This window comes from Echiichthys vipera, assembly GCF_963691815.1.
Source record: "Echiichthys vipera genome assembly, chromosome: 10".
In the NCBI taxonomy this organism is placed as follows: Eukaryota; Metazoa; Chordata; class Actinopteri; order Perciformes; family Trachinidae; genus Echiichthys; species Echiichthys vipera.
In genome coordinates this window covers 25,688,497-25,707,138 of record NC_139835.1, presented here as the reverse complement: position 1 = coordinate 25,707,138, position 18,642 = coordinate 25,688,497, and the positions used below count along the sequence as shown (strand labels likewise).

At 39.9% G+C, this 18,642-nt stretch overlaps 2 protein-coding genes across 4 annotated transcripts in view; one reads left to right on the top strand and one right to left on the bottom strand.

Annotated features, from left to right (window-relative positions):
* Positions 1–2,908, bottom strand: part of slc49a4 (solute carrier family 49 member 4) — a 50,371-nt gene extending 47,463 nt beyond the window's left edge. The window contains exon 1 of the mRNA XM_083921393.1: positions 2,506–2,908. Coding sequence (XP_083777519.1) covers positions 2,506–2,803 — 298 coding nt within the window. The 5' untranslated portion in view covers positions 2,804–2,908. The remainder of the gene's footprint in view (positions 1–2,505) is intronic.
* A 221-nt stretch (positions 2,909–3,129) lies between these two features.
* Positions 3,130–18,497, top strand: hspbap1 (hspb associated protein 1). 3 transcript variants are annotated; one of them, XM_083921176.1, is made up of 8 exons: positions 3,130–3,156; positions 5,028–5,226; positions 6,800–6,984; positions 9,025–9,161; positions 11,325–11,496; positions 13,995–14,078; positions 14,503–14,613; positions 17,181–18,497. In XM_083921176.1, exons 2-8 carry the CDS (start codon positions 5,031–5,033, stop codon positions 17,766–17,768), a joined length of 1,473 nt encoding a protein of 490 aa, XP_083777302.1. In that variant the 5' UTR covers positions 3,130–3,156; positions 5,028–5,030; the 3' UTR covers positions 17,769–18,497. The 3 variants fall into 3 exon arrangements, with proteins under 3 accessions (XP_083777302.1, XP_083777300.1, XP_083777301.1); XM_083921174.1 differs by having other exon boundaries at positions 14,503–14,616; XM_083921175.1 differs by lacking the exon at positions 3,130–3,156 and adding an exon at positions 3,640–3,764 and having other exon boundaries at positions 14,503–14,616.
* The last annotated feature ends 145 nt before the right edge of the window (positions 18,498–18,642 follow it).

Here is an 18,642-nt window from a genome sequence, read left to right as displayed (position 1 = left end):
ATGACTGTACAGCCCGGGCAATTACATGTCAGTCAGGTGATGTAGGAGAAACTGGTTAGGTGAAGTGCGCTCTGACTCAGTAGTTCAAGTCAGGAGCTCCTCAGCACTTCACAAAATGTTCTGTGATTTCAAGACCATTGTGAGTTTAGACTATTTTGAGAGAGAGAGAGCAAGAAGTCTGAAGAGACATTCAACTCTGATGCTTTAGAGCCGACACTGGAAAACCCTTCAGCACACACTGATATTCATTTAAAAAGTGACAGTGGCATTAACTCATTGTTTTTGCTGCCAATATTTTCAAGGATCATACCATCATAGGAATTAATACAAAAGCTAAATTTGCAAAAGAAGAAAAATATGAATTAGTCAAAAATAATATAAGACAAGATGAATTGTCGGCACTCTTTTAATTCTGATCATTCTTTTTTTTTTAAAGTAAGTTATTAAAAATACCAAACATTTGCTTTTTCCTTACATGCATTTATAATTTAATATTACAGATGCACTGATCCGATAGCTGGATCGGATATTGATTAATCAGCTGGGTCACATATTGGATGAATGAGGCCGATCCAGCATTTAGATCCAGTCATTTTTCTTATTAATATCATACACAGCAAATTAATTAAGCCATTGCTTGTTGGGTTTCAGGCAGCTGCTATATTTTATATTACATTTTAGAATATTAAAATATATTTAAAGTGTTTGCAGTACACTTTACATGGGAGAGTTTTTTCTGCTAATGTTCACTTTATTATTTGTTAATAAATAATATTAAGTACATTTATACCTGTGTTAATTTGCCCCTTTTTTTAACAAGGCTAACTGTTTATGTCAAGCCTGATGCCTTCACTCACATGGCACGGTATCCGGTTCATTTATTCAACAGTAGGATTGGATTGGTATCCGGTATCAGCCGATACGCTCAGCCTTAGTATCGGTATCGGACTGGATCGAAAAAAAAATGGACTGTGCATCTCTATTTAATATCTTATTTATCTTATTTTAGGAAACTGTGATGGGCTTTTCATACTGTTTACAGAAAAACTGAGAATCAACATTTTAAAAAACAATGAAAATATAAATATATATGTATATATATATATATAGTCTGAAAAATACAGGAATGCAACACATAATTATTTTCATTGTTTATTAATATGTTGATTAATATATATCAGTATTGGCCAATTGAGTTGGGGGAATATTGGAGAATGGTATCATGTTCACAAAAACATATAGGTCTACAGTGTATGTGTATTCATCTCTCTGTGGACCGTTCAGGTGCTTTTCTATTTACATATATATATATATATATATATATATATATATAATCAAATAGACACAGACACAGAGAGACCTAAAATCTCCTGGCACACAGTTTCTGTTATTTCTACATGAAAAACGACTGTATCGATTATCAAAATAGTTTGTTCTTATTAAAATAAAAAGTTAGATATTTCCCTGTCCCGACAAGAAAAGAACAAGTACCTCAATGTGTATTTATGAACAGTACTTGAGTAAATGCACTTTTAGATTCCACTACTGATAACAGCTGTTAAATGTGTGAGCTTTAGTATTATAGGGGTAACCATTTAACTATGTTTCAGACAAATGGCCTTCCTCCGTAGAGATGGGTCTGTTTGACCTTTCTGCCAGTTAGAAGGAAGGTTTTCATTGCCACTGTGTGCACAAGATTGCTGGATAGATACTGTATATAGATATTATTATTATTATTAATATAGATAATGCGACTTGCTGGTGCCCATGGAGGAATTGTTGAGTCTCATAAAAAGGTCAGAGTGTGGTCTAGACCTACTCTATATGTAAAGTGTCTTTAGATAGATAGATAGATAGATAGATAGATAGATAGATAGATAGATAGATAGCTGTATTTATCCCAGAGGGGAAATTAGGTCATCGTATCAGTGGTACAGAGCAATCAGAAGTACAAAAAATAAGATAAAATATTAAATACAAAATATGAATAACAATAAAATAAAAGTACAGTATCGCAGATAAACACTATATTACAATATGCTATGTGGATTTGAATGTGCAAGAGATAGAAAGGTGCATTTCAGTGATAGGTCACTTTGAGTAGTGTGAGTTTATTCCCTGATATATAACTTTTGTTATGATTTGCCACTATAAATAAAATTGCAATTATGAAACTTTGAAAACACATTACGTCACAGACACCGAAGATATAGGCTGTGATTAACTTTAAATACCTCAAACAGAATGTGACAGATAACAGAATAGTGCCGGACATCACCACTAATCCTGTGGAGATAATGCTGCCAAGTTTCAGATGTCAAAGGACATCACCAAACCTTTGAACCCTCAAATAACATGAATATTTATATGAATAAATATGTATATGAATAAATGAATATGTTTGGACTTAACTAAGGTCAGATAGCATACCCAGTAGAGCTGAGAAACGAGACAAACAACAGAATGTTATGATAGGACACAGTGTACCAAATAAGCACAGCTCACCTTTTTTATCCATTAGCCACATAAACAACAGCCAGGGGACGAACCCCACCGGTCCCCAAAGCACCAGAACCGCGATGTCAGACTTGGTGAAGCCGAACGCATGAACGGCCGAGTTTTGGATGGGACCCCAGAAGTTCCACACCATCCCCTGCATGAACCCCAGCAGGGCGAACAGAGCCAGAACCAGCCATCTTCTCCCGTACACTCTGCTGTTTACTGGCGGGCTGTTTGTTTCCGCGTGAGAAGGGACGAGTAGCGGCTCCCTTTCGGCCTCCTCGGTGCTCGAACCGGTACCCATAGTCCCCCTTGTCTGTTGGTCAGTTCGGTTAAAATTGAAGCTTTAACGGCTGTACGGTGACGTCTCACCGGGCTTCTGTCGAACACAGAAACAATAACAGCCGTTAGCTTCTGTTTATGTCAGTTTAACTTTAATGCGCATGCGCGGTTTGAAAGGGGTCTTAGGTGGTGGAAACTGTGGTCCTAAGGACGCCATTTTGGCTCGTCTGGTGCGTTAGCTTGAGTTGAGCTGTTCGGGTGGACGCGGAGCCGAAATGGAGTTACATTCACCGTGACCGTGTTGCAGACGCCGTCACATTGTCACGTGAGGTTTGTTTACTTCCGCCCCACTGTCGACTGCACGTGTAGTGAAAGGTGAGTTGTTTTTCTTCAAGCGACCCCTCTCTTTCCGCGAACACGTTAGCTTTCCTGATATATTAGCTAATTTGCAAGTGGAGTCGAAGCCTAAGACAACGTTCATAAAGATAGCTGCTAGCTAATAGCATCGTGAAACAGTCTGGCTGAAACAGTCACAGTCTTCTTCTGGTGGTTTGACAGTTTGAGAAGTTAATTTGGTCTTATCTAAGTTGTCTGACTTGGCTAAAAGTTACTCAAAATGTATCTTGATGCTAAGTCGATCATTGTGACACGTAAAGGTAGCTAGTTATCCGGATGGAGCATTACTGACCTATAAGGAGGGATAAAAGACGAACCTTTTTTTATTTTATTATTTTACAACTTCATTTGCAAATTCTCACAAACATGTGACACAAAGTTGTAGAACAGTTCGGCATAGGTGGATGGATAGATAGATAGATAGATAGATATAGGTATATAAAAGTGAACTTAAGTCAGCCATTTTTTCTTTCAATAAACATTACAATCTTGCATTATGATGACATAACATAAGTACATTACATTTAAGTACAGTACTTACATTCACGATAAAAAAAGGAAATAAATACAAAAAAATCAATTGAAAGGTAGGTAATATAATCCAATTTCCTTAAAAACATATTTCAGTATATCAGCTGTATGAATATATTTGAAAATAATTTTGAAATTCAAATTTAAAGGTATAAGTTGGCCGAGATTTTGAAAATGTAGCTTTATGAATGTGAAATTTTGGTTGACATTCCAATGTATTGTTTTGTTTTTGAGAATTACATCTTTTGCTTCCAATTTCATTAAGTGATTGTTTTGAATGTTGAAATAGTTCTCAGGGTAAAAGAGGAACCTGTTCGATCGTTTCTGAAATAATTATCAAAGTTGACCAATGTTACCAAAAGTAAACTTAATTATTTTACAGGAGAAAAAAAAACTGCCATTGAAATTGAGTTAATAACGCATAATGACTCATAATGAGTTTTTCATTGTTTTCTTAAACACTTAACATAATCCAATGTTCTAAATAAAGATCCCATGTGTAGTAAGCAAGACTTACAACTGCAAAAGAAAGCCAATGCTGGATAAACTTTAAATAATAAATGCAAAAGATGTCTTTAGCATTCTGCAATGTCTTTTAGAATTTGTGCTAATACTAATAAATCTGTAATAACCTAATATTGGTTGTTAATAGCAGCGGGTTGGGATATAATTAGCACAGAGTATCAGTTTAATAAAGTGCATCAAAATAAAACTCATTATGTCAAGTGTAGACTACACCTATGGATGGAAGTGCATGTACTTTTTTTTTTTCAAACTATAGATTTGTGATAAACTGCTGATCGTGTTACATTCACTGTTAACAGACGACCAGATCCCAATGTTAGATGCAGGGAGTGAGATTTGTCAGAGCCATAACTTAAAATGTAGACCTGCTTCTAAAACTTAAATGTAGTGTTTTGTAGCATAATTCAATCAATTAATCAATCAATCAATCAATCAATGTATCTGTGACATGAAATCATATGAAGTACAATTCCAGTGAAATGCAGTCCTGACAGTTCCTTAAAATTTGAGCATTAAATGAAAACCCACAATTCTGTTCTTTAAAGGCTGTTCTTTAAATGACAGAGCACAGAGGGAGAAAACATGTCAAGAAACACAAACACAGCTGCATGCATAAAAATCTACACAGTTATTTTCCCATTTGTCCTAGATTTGAAAGTATAAGCTAGTAGGCACTGGTGTAATATCACTGCATGACTTAAAATGGAACACCAGAACTTAAATACCAGTTGTTTTTCAGCTAATCTGTATGTACATGCTCTGTTTTGCAACCCACTATCAGTGTGTGTCTGCAGGCCATGGCAACCCCTGACTCCATTAAACCCTTCAGCCCAGAGGAGACCCAGAGGATCCTGCATCATCTGCAGCAGCCGGCCGTCTTCACGAACATGACCAGCGGCTGGCCTGTTCTCCGCTGGACTGCAGAGCACCTGTCTGGCTGCCTTGGTGACAAACTCATCGGATTCAGAATTGGGAGTAAAGAGGCGACAAACGGTAAGAGCAGAATATTAATTCAGATTCCAGACAGATATGAGTGGAAATAAAGTCACGTGTAATTAAGGGTGAGGAGTTCAGCCATCCGTGAGGAACTCGGAGTAGAGCCGCTGCTCCTTTGCGTTGAAGGGAGCCAGTTGAGGTGGTTCGGACATCTAGTAAGGATGCCCCCTGGGCGCCTCCCTAGGGAGGTGTTCCAGGCACGTCCAGCTGGGAGGAGGCCTCGGGGAAGACCCAGGACTAGGTGGAGAGTTAGAGCTGGTTAATGTGGCCCGGGAAAGGGAAGTTTGGGGTCCCCTGCTAAAGCTGCTGCCCCCGCGACCCGACCCTGGATAAGCGCATGAAGATGAAATGAGATGTTATTAATCAGCGGGACAGAACACGCAGAATGAAAACAGACTTAAGTGTCCCAAAAAGATCCAGCTTAGGTTACTGACCAAGCACTCTCGGTGGGCTCAGGTTGTTTTAGAGTTACTGAAATTATGAGCTATAAATATAATATAATAAAAGAATACAGTATATAATGAGAAAACTGTGACATAAGATCAATCACACAGCACAAAAGAGTTTGTTGAGTATAGAGTCAGAATGGCATTTCCACACCTGCATTTACATATTCCCTGAAATCTGTGGCTTTTGATGTTGTCTAGTGTGATAAAAAAGTTTTATAAAGTGTAAATGCACTTTGAAAAGTAACTTTTTGAGACATTAGTAAATGAAATGTTTCTACAAACAAACATGATTGAAGAGTCAGTGGTGGTCTTTATCCCAACTTTCCACTTCACTCTAAGACATTAATCCAAAACATTCTTGCCAAAGCACTCTCCTATCTGCAGTGCAAGCAATTTTCATTTCTGTTCAGAACATCCTGCATAATTGATCATTTATCAATTCCAGTATGATAAATTAATACGTTTTCTTATTTTTGTGTTCCTGATCACATTAATGCACAGAGCCCTTATGTCAGTTCTCTGCTTTCACCTAGTCAGTCGTCCGTGAGCACATAATAATTGCCTGCAGATTTGTGTAGTTGATCCTCTGAGGTGATCATTTGCAGATTAGATTGTAGTTCGCAGGACCTCATTAAGTATCAGAGAATGTTTCATGATCTGATTTAAAATGTCACATAAGCAAAAGTCTTTGAGCATCTGGTGTATTTTAGCATCCATGCAGCTTCAAAACAGCTACAGTAATGATGACTCCTGTGTTAGATAACAGAGCGTGTCCTCTGATAAAAGCGTGCTAATTAGATTTCTAAATCATCTTTTTCAGCTGCAGCAACTGACAGGAGGGTATTGCTCATGAGGAATTATGAATCCCATCAGTCAACCACAGACACACTCTGTTTACTAAAACAAACACAGGAGTAAATCACTAAAACTGTGATTTATTTTTCTCATGAAAGTGGATAAAATAGAATTTCATGCCTCTCTGTGATGATTCATAGAGCCGTGTCCTGCTTCATGAATTGCATTTCTTTTAGCGTAGAACAATGGAATTGTTTTAAAGAAACTTTGTCACAATTTTATACTGATTATTCTCTTTCTTCTTATTCGTTCTCTTGCTCTCATAGCACCTCTGTTTGAAACCCAGTGTTCCTTCGTGGAGGCCAGACTGGAGCACTTTCTCAGCTGGACCCAGGACAAGGCTGGGGCAGATGTGGGGCCTTTCTGTCAATTCCCAATCTCTGAGTATTGGGCCTATGCTGACTACAAATACATCGCCGTATTGTTTCAAGATCAGCCTGCGATGTTTGAGGTAATCAGCCTCCCGCATACATTTGTGTTATGGTATCATAGGCCAGATCCATTTTTAAACTGTTCCCTGTCAGAAAAAATCTAAATAAAATCCAACAGACGTGCCTGAACAACAGAGGATCTAGTTTAACAGGCGTAGTTATAATTCATTACTACCTCAGGTGTTTCAATGACACTGCTGTTTTGAAAATGACTCAATTTTTATAGGTAGTTTAACTATGGATGGAGTGTTAATTAACATCTGACTGATTCAGGTCAAGCCGTCACAAAAAATAATCTTACACACCAGTTATTGCGTTTTAAGTAATCTGTCAGGATCAGTAGCCAGCTATAAGATGAAAGCCCAGGAAACTGAAATTTAGGGCCTGTGATGAAGAAAGTTTGACATGTAACTGGCTGTATGAATGAGTTATATATTTTTGATAATGTATAGGCAAAAGTATGTGGACACCTGAACATCACACACATTTATGCTCCAATGTTTCAATGCTGTCTGGCTCACAGTCGGCATTCTAGTTCACCCCAAAGGTGTTGGGTGGGCTGAGGTCAGGTCTGTGTGGAGCTGGTTTTGTGCATGGAAGTATCGATATGTCAAAACAGAAAAAAAGCTTTCTCCAAAGAGCTTGGAAAAATTTCATGTATTAAACTTGTGAAAGTGAAGCACAGTGAGAGCATGATTTGCATCTATCAATGACTGCCCGGGTTCAGAAATGTTGCAAAATTAAAACCAATAAAAGGGAATCCAGGGTCCCGTGAAAGCAAGTTTATATTAGTACTGTGAATGTTCTCATTCGTCCAAGATATCGTTATCCTCAAAGCAATTGCAGTCAAAAGCAACTGGACTGGTTATTTGTCTAGGAAGACGTTTCACCTCTCATCCAAGAGGCTTCATCAGTTCATGTACGCAACTGACCAGGCTGGGACTGGACCAGGACCAGGACCAGGACCAGGACCAGGACCAGGCTGGGACTGGTGAGAGGTGAAACGTCTTCCCAGACAAATAACCAGTCCAGTTGCTTTTGACTGAAATTGCTTTGAGGATAAGTTCATATTAGTGTTTTCATTATATAAATATGTCCGCATTTTTACTCTTTCAGTACTCAGAATTCACATACACAAACACATTAACATGTTTCCGCTTCAGTGGATCTCTATCTCAGAGGTAGAGCTGTCCATGTATTACTTGAATTTATACATGATCCAAAGGTACGACATCATATACAGTTAAAGCAGACAAAGATCAAATTTGCTTTAAGATGATAATAAACACATGTAGGAGTTGCCTTCTCAAAGTTGAATTTATGTTTAATGTTATTCCCATGCTATTACCCTCTAATCTAGTTGTAAGTGCTTCGGCTTATCAACAAATTAAACATTAAACATTTGTTTTTGACATTTTAAATTGAAATGTTAGGCTTTTGTCCATTAAAACTTTATATTAGCTGCTATTCTTATCCCCCAATAGGTAAAGACATAAAAGTGCCATCCTTTCCCAAGCCCCTGCCACGCAACCATTGAATTTTTATCTCAGTGATGAATTTTTATTGGGCATGCACCTGCAATTATTACCAGCTGACATTCATGCCTTTGAAACAGGCAGACACAGGCTTTTTACAAGATAAATGGTGCTCAGGGGGAAAAGGCTTCCTGAAGGCGAGATTGACCAGTCTGTCATTTACAGTTGCCTGCATAATGGTAATGACTTCATTATTCAGAGTGCTGTCAGGATTGTTACACCTTTGTGCTCTGACAGGACATGATTGACAGAGCAGTTTTCCTTGAAAGATGCCAAACACTGTAGCTTGGTTTCTCTCCATAGAGACCTCCGCCCTGTCAAAGTAGCTGATGAGGTGGGAGTGAGTTTATAGTAGAGTCCTGACAGTCGTGAAAATGTGGGTCTTGTCTTCATGTCATGTCGTTTGGTTGTCATGGACAAAAAGAACGTAGGCTTGTCATTTAAAACTCAGAATGTTATTTATAGTTTAACATTATTTGCGTGTGTGTGTGCGTGCGTGGGTGTGTGTGCGTGTGTGTTTTGCAGGATGTAAAGTGGTCCGAGTTTGGTTTTCAGGGACGTAATGGGAGAGAGAGCACCGTGTGGATCGGCACAGAGGCGGCCAACACCCCATGCCACCTGGACTCCTATGGCTATAACCTGGTACTGCAGGTACAGGGACGGTAAGAAGGGTCATGGCATGTGTTATATGCACCAAAGTAACCACATTATAAAGCAGTAATCCTGTTTCTGAATCATCCTAAAAAAGGTTTCCTATTCATATTTTCATTATTAGGTGAAAGGAAACTGGACAAACTTGATTATGTGGCCACATATACGTGACAAGCAAGTGAAAAGAAAAGATCACTACTTGTATCTGTGGGGTTTATTTTATGCATAGCGGAAACAAATATAATCTAATATACACATAAAAAACACAGAAAGAATTCACATAATTTAGCAAGAAAGAGATATACCCACTGAGTGGTGCAAAATAAAAAGTGTCATTGCCCTGTCGAGCGCGGACTGGTGGCTGGAGAGGTGCCAGTTCATCTCCTGGGCACTGCCAAGGTGCTGTTGAGCAAGGCACTGAACCCCCAACTGCTCGGTGCGCCGATCCATTGGCAGCCCCCTCGCTCTGCCATCCCTCCATTAATTGCATGTATATAGGTCCTGTTTGTGCACGTGTGTGTATTTCGGGCCTATGTGTGTGTATTTTGGGCCTGTGTGTGTGTGTGTGTGTGTGTGTGTGTGTGTGTGTAACCTAAATAATAGAGTGAAAAAGTTGAATTTCCTCTTGCGGGATTAATCAAGTAATTCTTCTTCTTCTTCTTAATGGTAAAAATGGGTGTGTGAGTTTACTTGAGAGGAGTTTTATCTGAGCGTAAAGAAGACTCAGGATTCCAGACAACTGTAGCTATATTTCACAGCACCAGTTTTCTGCCTGTTATCCACGGAGCTCTTCCGCAACGGGAAAGCTGCAGGGTAGTGAAACTGTCTCCTGCCATCTGACAGAGAGTTAATATGTCGCAGGGCTCACCAGAGCAGGAGGGGGAATGGAGACAGAGGGTGAGGTGCTATATTGGGCAGTGTGAGCCAAGATACAAAAGGGAAACGGTCTTTTTATATCTAATCTCACTCTACTGGTTTCCCACAGAGCAACAGTGTATCTCATTGTAATTGGGTCTCAGACTCTTTTTTATTTTGTACTGATCTCAAACAGAATGAAATTGAGCTTGAGCTTTTCTTTGACACTGCTGATCCTTTAAATACAACAGTGCTCACTGATGTGATGGAACTTGGGTCAGATGAATATGAATGACACAGGAACACACAACTCACTTTCATATACATGCACACAACAGCACTCCCACTAAAGGAAACAACTAATATTCAACACCATATTCAAATCATAGCGTTTGTTTCGTACTTCTTGTGTCTGTACATTACATGATGTTGTATTATACACCTTCGTCGGGCTAATTTCACCTGTTTATCCCAGGGCTGCTCCCTCTAAGTCGAAAAGTCCTAGTAATTAGTTTGTAATTAGAGTGTTTGGCAACTAAGGATTTCCTAGTTTGGAAATGTCACACTGACAAAACCAAAAACATGAATGAATAAAAAGAGATCGACAGAAAGCAATAGTGTTTTACAACAACACCAAAAGCATTCACTATAGATATTATTATAGTTACTGGAAGTGTGTCTGTCTCTGTCTTTGTCTCTCTCTCTGTCCATCTGTCCGTCTTTTCTCTCCTCTCTCTCCTTTTCTTCCTCCCCAACCGGTGCAGACAGATGTCCGTCCTCCACAGAGCTGGGTCTGTCTGACGTTCCTGCCTGTTATAGTGAAGGTTTTCGTTGCCACCGTACTCTACGGGGGAATTGTTGGGTCTATGTAAATCATAAATAAGTCATAGAGTGTGGTCTTTACCTACTCTGTAAAGTGTCCTGAGATAACTTTTGTTATGATTCGGCACTATAGATAAAATTGAATTGAATTCAGGGGATGTCATTTTTGTAATGTTAATCATTTGACTTTCCAGGGAGAGAACTGTATTGTTTTCAATGATGGATTTGCGGTTTGCCCTGTCATTGTTTGTGATTTCCCAGAATAAAAATGATTTGGGATTATTACTGTTTGGGGCAGATGATAATATAACCCAGTTTAAGATGTCTTCTGAGGTCATCACAGCTGATTAATGTTTCCATAGTTTCTAGCATTTGTTAAGCTCCGTCTGAGTGCAGTAAGAGTTTTGTTTACAGTTGAACTGAACTCATTTCTTATAATCTTTTCCTGCTCTTATAGTCTGAACCTGTGTCTGACTGTGATGGTTCCTTATGTGTAGGAAGCGCTGGCACCTCTTTCCTCCAGAGGACACTGTTAACCTCTACCCGACCAGGATCCCCTACGAGGAGTCCAGTGTCTTCAGCCAGGTGGATGTTCTCCACCCAGACCTGAGCAGGTTCCCTGCATTTCATGGAGCCAGGGCCCACATCGTCACTCTGCAGCCGGGACAGGTCAGGAGTCTTGACACAATATTTTACAAGACAAAAATATAATGCATCCCAGCAATCACATTATGGTCTAAATGCCATCCGCTATGCCTCCTTAAGGACACCGTGCTTTTTATTTACATACATTGAATGCCAGAGGCTGCAATGACATTAAGTAACACATTTTGTTTCACCTTGTTACTCTCAAGGTGTTAAATTTGTGTGTGGATATTCTGACCAGATTCAGATATTTACTCTTTATCTTATTGAGGACATTGAACTAAGACATATTGATTTTTTTTTTTTTTTTTTATTAATTATGTTTTTCAGACATTGAAAACCCACCAGTGATTTCACTGTAGCGTTACATTTATGTGATGAACTACTTGTGACACAGAAGCAATCACCATAAAGTGTAGCTTTATTGGTCCTCAAGCACTGAAAAGCATGTACAAGTAGAGATTTATTTGTCATGGTGTCCTCCATTAAAGCATGAAACAAGGCAACGGTTGTGACTTGTGTCCCAATTAAAACCAGGCCCTCTCAGTTATAGTGCATCACATTCAACAGACTGGAGCTTTTCTATTGAATGAAGTGTAAGGTTAAGCTGCATTCAAGTCAGCTGCATCATCACTCTCTATGTCTTGACGGAGAAAAGTAACACGCCCAAGTTTAGTAGGTCAACTGACGGAGCAGTCAAGCTCATGTCATTTGATCTGCCTTAGAGGGTTAGGGTTAGTTCAGGTGAAAAAGATAAAGATATAATTGAGGTGTTCACTAATTTTCAGAAGTGTCCTTTCAAGACTGAATTCCTGCAAAACTCTGTTTGCTTGTTTTAGAGTACATCTGCATTGTTTTGTTCTCAAAGATTCAAAATGGGGACAAAGCAATTAGCCAACTGTCTCCCTTCCCTGTCTGCTCGTTCCTGAGCTCCTGCAGCGCGCTAAATACCCTGCTACCACCCAGATGTCAAGTATCTCTGAAGGCTAGTGAAGCAGTGTACAGGTCAGGGTCATGGCCTGATGCTCTATTATGTTTCTGCTTACTCTATCTAATGAAAATCATTACAGCTATACAGCTGGTAAACAAGGCAATTTAAAGTGCTTTATAATTATATTTAAGATTAAAGAGCAATTAAAAACTGTCTTTAAAGAGAATTTGTAAATGAAAACAAGCTTAAATAGAATAAGACAGAAACAGACAGGTAAAAAATGAATAATAATTTGGTTTATATCAAAAGCCAGTGTTAAACAGAAAAGTTTTCTGCCTTGATTTTAAAAAACTGAGATTTGCGGTGGTTTTCTGGGGGTTTGTCCCAGATAAGTGGTGCATAAAAATAGTTGATTTGTTCGATGCACTTCCTCAGGGTTTGTATTGGACCATAGCCCCCTTGGTAGATGATAAACTAAAGAGAGTGAAATGACATTTTGTTTCCCGATATCCCCAGTTATTGTCTTATCACTATAGTTCCGTTAAGGTCGTGTTGGAGTAAATAAGGCCCGGTCAGTCCATGTGGACAGAAGTCATTTTAAACAGTGATGTTCATTCATGATCTTGAATGAATCGTGAAAAAAATCTTGAGAAAGAAAAAGGCCGTTTTCCAGCATTACTCAGGTGTTACCACATTACCCAATCAGTTCTTTAGTCACACAATAACTCAACTCAAAATGTATTTATATAGAACATTTAAAAACAACCTTAGTTGCCCAAAGTGCTGCACAACATACGTTAAGTGCTAGCAATATAGATAAAAACAGCATAAATCATCAAAATTAATAATAAGAAAGAGCAATAACAACAATTACTAAGATAAGGTATAACAAATGCTATACTAAAAGATGAAAATAACATGTCAGAGTGTAAGATGACTTACTAATGTAAGATAAAACAAATAGAAGCTATACTAAAAGATGAAAATAACAGGTCAGGGTGAGTTAAAGGCCAATGAGAAGAGGTGGATCTTTAAAAGTGATAGTGAATAGAGATAGTAGAGTGAAAAATAACAAGTGTATTCACAACAGTCTCCAAATCAACAGCCTTTAACTCTTCCAGTCAGTGTTGTGGCGGGCTTTGGCCCGGTGTTTACATACAGTAGAAAAGCTGCACACGGACTTTCGCGCTTGGATTATTTACACCTTACACTTGGAAATACTTCAGCTGTTGACAAATAATGTATAGTTTCTGTATCTACAGCAATCTCCTAGAAGACAGCTCCACCTCTGCAAATCAAATCAGAGGACAGACCATTCCTCATGTCTTGTCAGGCTGCAGACCATGAATGAATCTGCACTGCTGAGGAGGCAGGGAATCGATACGGCTCGCCCATTTTAATAGAGTCACTGTATGAATGAATGGATGTACCACTGACAGTCTGTGGGGGGAAAAGGTGCATGCTGCCATTTAGAGGATGATCAGTGCAGCTGTGTATTCCCTCAACATTTATCACACTGGCTTAAAGACAAAAAAAAAGTGGGCGGGTGATTAATTGGAGCTTCTGCTGACTTTTTATCTTCTTTGCTCAGGTGCTTTATGTCCCCAGACACTGGTGGCACTATGTTGAGTCATTGGATCCCATCACGGTCAGCGTCAACTCCTGGATCGATTTGGTAAGCAACCCAATCACGTCTCTCCCTCGTCCTGAACCATTTAGCTCAAAAGATGAAAAAACGAAAAGATGTTCCACGATTTTCAGACAAAATTTGAGACACATCATCTCTGCTCCACTTTCCCCTGAAGAGCTCAGGTGGATCCTTACAGCGTTGAGATGAAGGCCCCTCTCAGCTTTGAGTAATGAACTGGTCTGACAGTAAAAGATTCCCTGTCATTATGATGAGTGTGTGTACGCAACAAGGAGTGTGTGTGCTGCATGAAAAGCTCCCCACCGTCAGAGAAATATTTATTCAAAGAGCGGGTTCCTCCAGCTTTTCCCTGCAAGGTCACAGACGCAACACGCGGTGCCTGCAGGCGATCATTCAGTGTAATTATCTTGACACACAGTTCTCATTTACTCGATTTTCTGTTCCCGCACAGGAGGTGGATGATGTGGCAAGAGTTGGTGAAGCTGTGACCAAGGCTGTTGTCTGTGCCCTTAAAAGCACACCGTGTGATGACAACACTGACGACTGGCTCAATCCCACTGAGGTAGTAAGTAATACTATGATATTAATGAACCCTCAAATCAATAGCCCCCCCCCCCCGATTAGTATCCTTTACTTTTACTTGTGCAGCCACAAAAAAAGGAAAATCAGATGACAAAGCCCGGCTGCCTGTACCACTCAGACAGTATATGTACCTCACCTACAGGAGGTCATTTAGGTTGTAGTCCAGAAAAGAGCTGCTGTGAAGAAACATGGATGTTCGTGGGACACTAAAGCTCCTGGGATGCTTCCTGTAGCTGCAAAAAGAGGAGAGAGACTGAACTTTAGCCTTCTTACTTTCTCAGTGTTTTTAGAAGCAATGTTTGCCAAGATAGACAGCTGACATATATATATTATTGTGCTATACTGGAGTTAATAGACCAGATTTAAACAAGGCAGCATAAATCTAAATAATATGTAGAGTCATAGAGTTTAAAGTATTTAGAAAATGTATTTATAAGACAGCTATATGAGTGTGAATGGGGGTTCTGCAGGGCCGGTTCAGTATATCTCATCTCCACTTTTGAGTATGTAAACAGAGACATTAATAACAGCGGATAGTACAGAAGTACGCTGATGCTGCAGCAATACATTTCTAGCGATATACCAATTATTAAACAAGCTATAAAGCCCCTGTGTGTCGAATATATATTTAATTATATCCTCTTTCATATAGTTGTGATGGCAAGAAAACTTGTGTGGTCTATGTGTTCCTTTTTATACCTCACTGATCTGGAGCTGGATCTGTGGGGAAGTAAGGATGATGTATTGGAACTTATTGTTGTCTGCAGCAGTGTCTTTTTATTAATTTAGCACTTGGATTCACCAAAGTCATGAATTGTTCACACAAAACGAGACATAAAGGGGCTGTAAATCTTTTTGTTGTTGTTATTAGACAACTAAATTTAATTCAAGACATGCCTTTTTTGTCATCACCGCGCTTCTGCTGCCTTTTTCTCAATTTGTTTGGGGGGAAACAAACACATTGCAGTATTTTTTTAAGGCTGAGCACTCAACTGAAATTCAGTGCAGAAGAAGGTTCCTTTTATACACTCAAAGGCTGTAAGTATGAAAGAAAAAGACAACTAAGGTTAACATTAATTATTTTCATGAAAGGGCCAATGTTGGATTTGAAACCAGTAACGGAAAGGAGAAGACCTGGCATTGGAGGTGCTATACTATGATGCTGAACGGTTTCATTTTCACATTGTCACTCCAACTCACAGGGTTTCTTTCCATAATTGTGCCTGTGCCAAAAAATAAAGTCACTTACCGACAAAAGGCCTGCCATGCTTACTTTGTGCTTCCGAACACATCTCAAGCTAATCCGGACCCGCTCCAGTGTGCTTACGGCTTAGGCAGAGGTGTTGACGATGCGTCAGGCAACCTATTAAAAGTGATTCTGTCCCACCTAGAGGGAGCAAAGACTTTAGTTTGACGATTTTTTATTGATTTCTCCTCAGCTTTTAATTGTATTTCAGCCTCATATTTGAGCAGGAAGGTTGGAAAACATGCACTAACGTGCTCCTGGTCTGATATTTGGGCTTTACTGAAAGGTCGCAATGTATGAAGGTTGATGGCGTTCTATCAGATGCTCTTTTTTCCTCCACCTGATCGTCCCAAGGGTGCGTCCTCTCTTCTCTTTCACTGTTACTTTTCCTTGTACACTAACCTGTGTCAAAGCCGGTGTGTAAGGCGTCATATCATGTCTCTTCTCAGCAATGATGACCCTGATCATGGCCCTGTAGTGGCAGAATTCACAGACTGGTGTAGGTCGTCCTTCTTGGACATCAATGTGTCCAAAACTAAAGAGATGACAATAAATTCTTTGATACAATCCTTCTGTCTTTGCTCCTGTGGTGATTCGTGATCAGGCTGTTGAGTTTGTGTAGCGGTACAAATATCTTGGAACTGTAATTGATGACAAGCTGGCCTTCGAGCTTCATGTGAGTACGGTGTGTAGAAGAGCCCATCAGCTGTACGTTTATCAGAAGCTTCGAAGTTTCAATGTTGACGGCTTTCTCCTTTGTCAGCTGGTACGGGTTACTTGCCCTCAAAAATAGAAACAGATTGCAGGGACCTCAAAGGGAATTCCTCATCTGTACCTGAGTTAGGACTTTGAAGAATGCCCACTCAGTCCTGGCTGATCCTGATCCCTCTCCAAGGACTTCATGTTGCTTCCATCTAGCCACAAATGCAATCTGCCAAGATGCAGGACCAATAGGCTGAAGAACCCATTTGTCCCTGCTGCCATTGTCCTTTTAAATAACTCAGTGTGATACATGGTTACTGCTGCACAACAAATAGGCCCTCTGGCATAATAAAGGTAGCCCTAATCTTGATCCTGTGAAATCTGAAAAACCAGCAAAGCATTGCACGGTAAACATCACCTTCATCATGTTGTTGAGTCAGCCCCTTCTTTAGACTTCGTCCCCACAACTATGGAAATGTATTGAATCTCTTGTATTTGGATGTGAAGCCTACCACAAACAGATGACAAGGTGGCTATATTTAGATGGCAACTGGTGTTTGTGGAACTCTCTGTAACAGCTTTGTGTTATGTTTCTGCAGGAAGGTGTGGCGTCCCATAATGAGTGCATGCAGTGTGTGAACCTGGCAGTGAGAGCTTGTGCTCAAAGACAGAGGGACCACAGCAAACTGACCCAGCACCCAGGAGACACCCGACCAGTCAAGCGGGACTCCAGAGGACAAATCAGGAAAAAGAGCGGTTTGGTCAGGGATTCTGAGCCCTTCAGTGTTCCCTTTGGCCTGCATCTCATCCCTGTACGCTGTCAGCGAGAGTACCTGCTGGAAAGCACAAGAGATCTGGACGACAAATCTTCCAGGAACTGCGATTCCAATTCTCAAGAGGACTGCACCGTCGGCTCAGATGCAGCACTTGGAACCAAGCGTGCATCTGCTGTCACACTCTGCCAGGGCAAATGTAAACGAAGCGATGATTTAACTCAATGTAGAACATGTGATTGTGCGGCTGGGACGTCAGGGAACTCTTCGGGGGATTATGAGGAACCAGGACACACAACAATAACCACTAATGACCTGTTAGACTGCCTGGTGCATCCTGATATCATTGCCCGTGTCACTGAGCTTTTACTGGAAAGGCACACAGGAAGTCACAGGGCCACTACGCCATCCTAGCTTAAACGTGAACCAGCTGTAAACAATTTTAAAAAGCCCTAAGAGGACAAAAAACTCATCATTTGACTGCTAATGGCCCTAGCTTCAGAAGCAATATCAGGACGAGGCTTTCTTAGCTTGTCTGCTGTAGGTATCTAACTGGAGTTTACAGTGAAAAAAATAAAGATCTTTGACCGAAGAAATCCATCCTCCAAACTACCGCTAGTGCTCTGCTTTAAGTCGAAAACAAAAGAGAAAAGATTACGATTAATGCAGAGTTTCACCCCGATTCTCTTTCTCCTCACATCTGTCAAGGTCTCCGAGACTAGCCCCGGATGTGAGAAGTCACAACCAAGACTAATCGTAATGTGATGAGTCACACAATCAAGCAGCTCTAACATTTCCCTGTGTTGTTGTCTTGTGTTGTTGTCCTGCAGAAAACTAATCCTGTTTGCTCCATTCAGAGCAAGAAAGATGGCCTCCTTAAATCAATTGGGTATGCTAATAAGCCACAATTCAAGATTATATTCCTGAGATGTGAACATTTGTTTTGTACATAATGTTGCCCTGTCATTTACAAATGAAAATTGTCATTGAGTAACCGCAGAAGGCTGATGGTAATGGTTTGGTGATTGATGAAAGCTGTGTAAGAAGCCATGAACGAAATGGGTCTGTTTGAATACAGTCTGCCGCCACAAGGTCACACATGACCCCTGAGAGGAAGGAAGGTTGCACATGTACGAAAACAATAAATACATTTGATGTCCTGCACTTTCTCACTGTCATGATGTGCGTTTTTGACACGATATTCACAATTTTACCATGAAATTGGGCAGACTTTTAAAATAGTTTGTTGTTAAAATTGAGAAAACTGTAAACAGTGCAAATTTTAATC

What these genes read in the sequence shown, in the direction of transcription:
- hspbap1 (XM_083921174.1), top strand. Translation starts at nt 5,031, where the DNA reads ATGGCAACCCCTGACTCCATTAAACCCTTCAGCCCAGAGGAGACCCAG. An exon ending in GAGTAAAGAGGCGACAAACG is followed by an intron (nt 5,227 to 6,799) that starts GTAAGAGCAGAA and finishes TTGCTCTCATAG; the next exon opens with CACCTCTGTTTGAAACCCAG. An exon ending in GGCTCAATCCCACTGAGGTA is followed by an intron (nt 14,617 to 17,180) that starts GTAAGTAATACT and finishes ATGTTTCTGCAG; the next exon opens with GAAGGTGTGGCGTCCCATAA.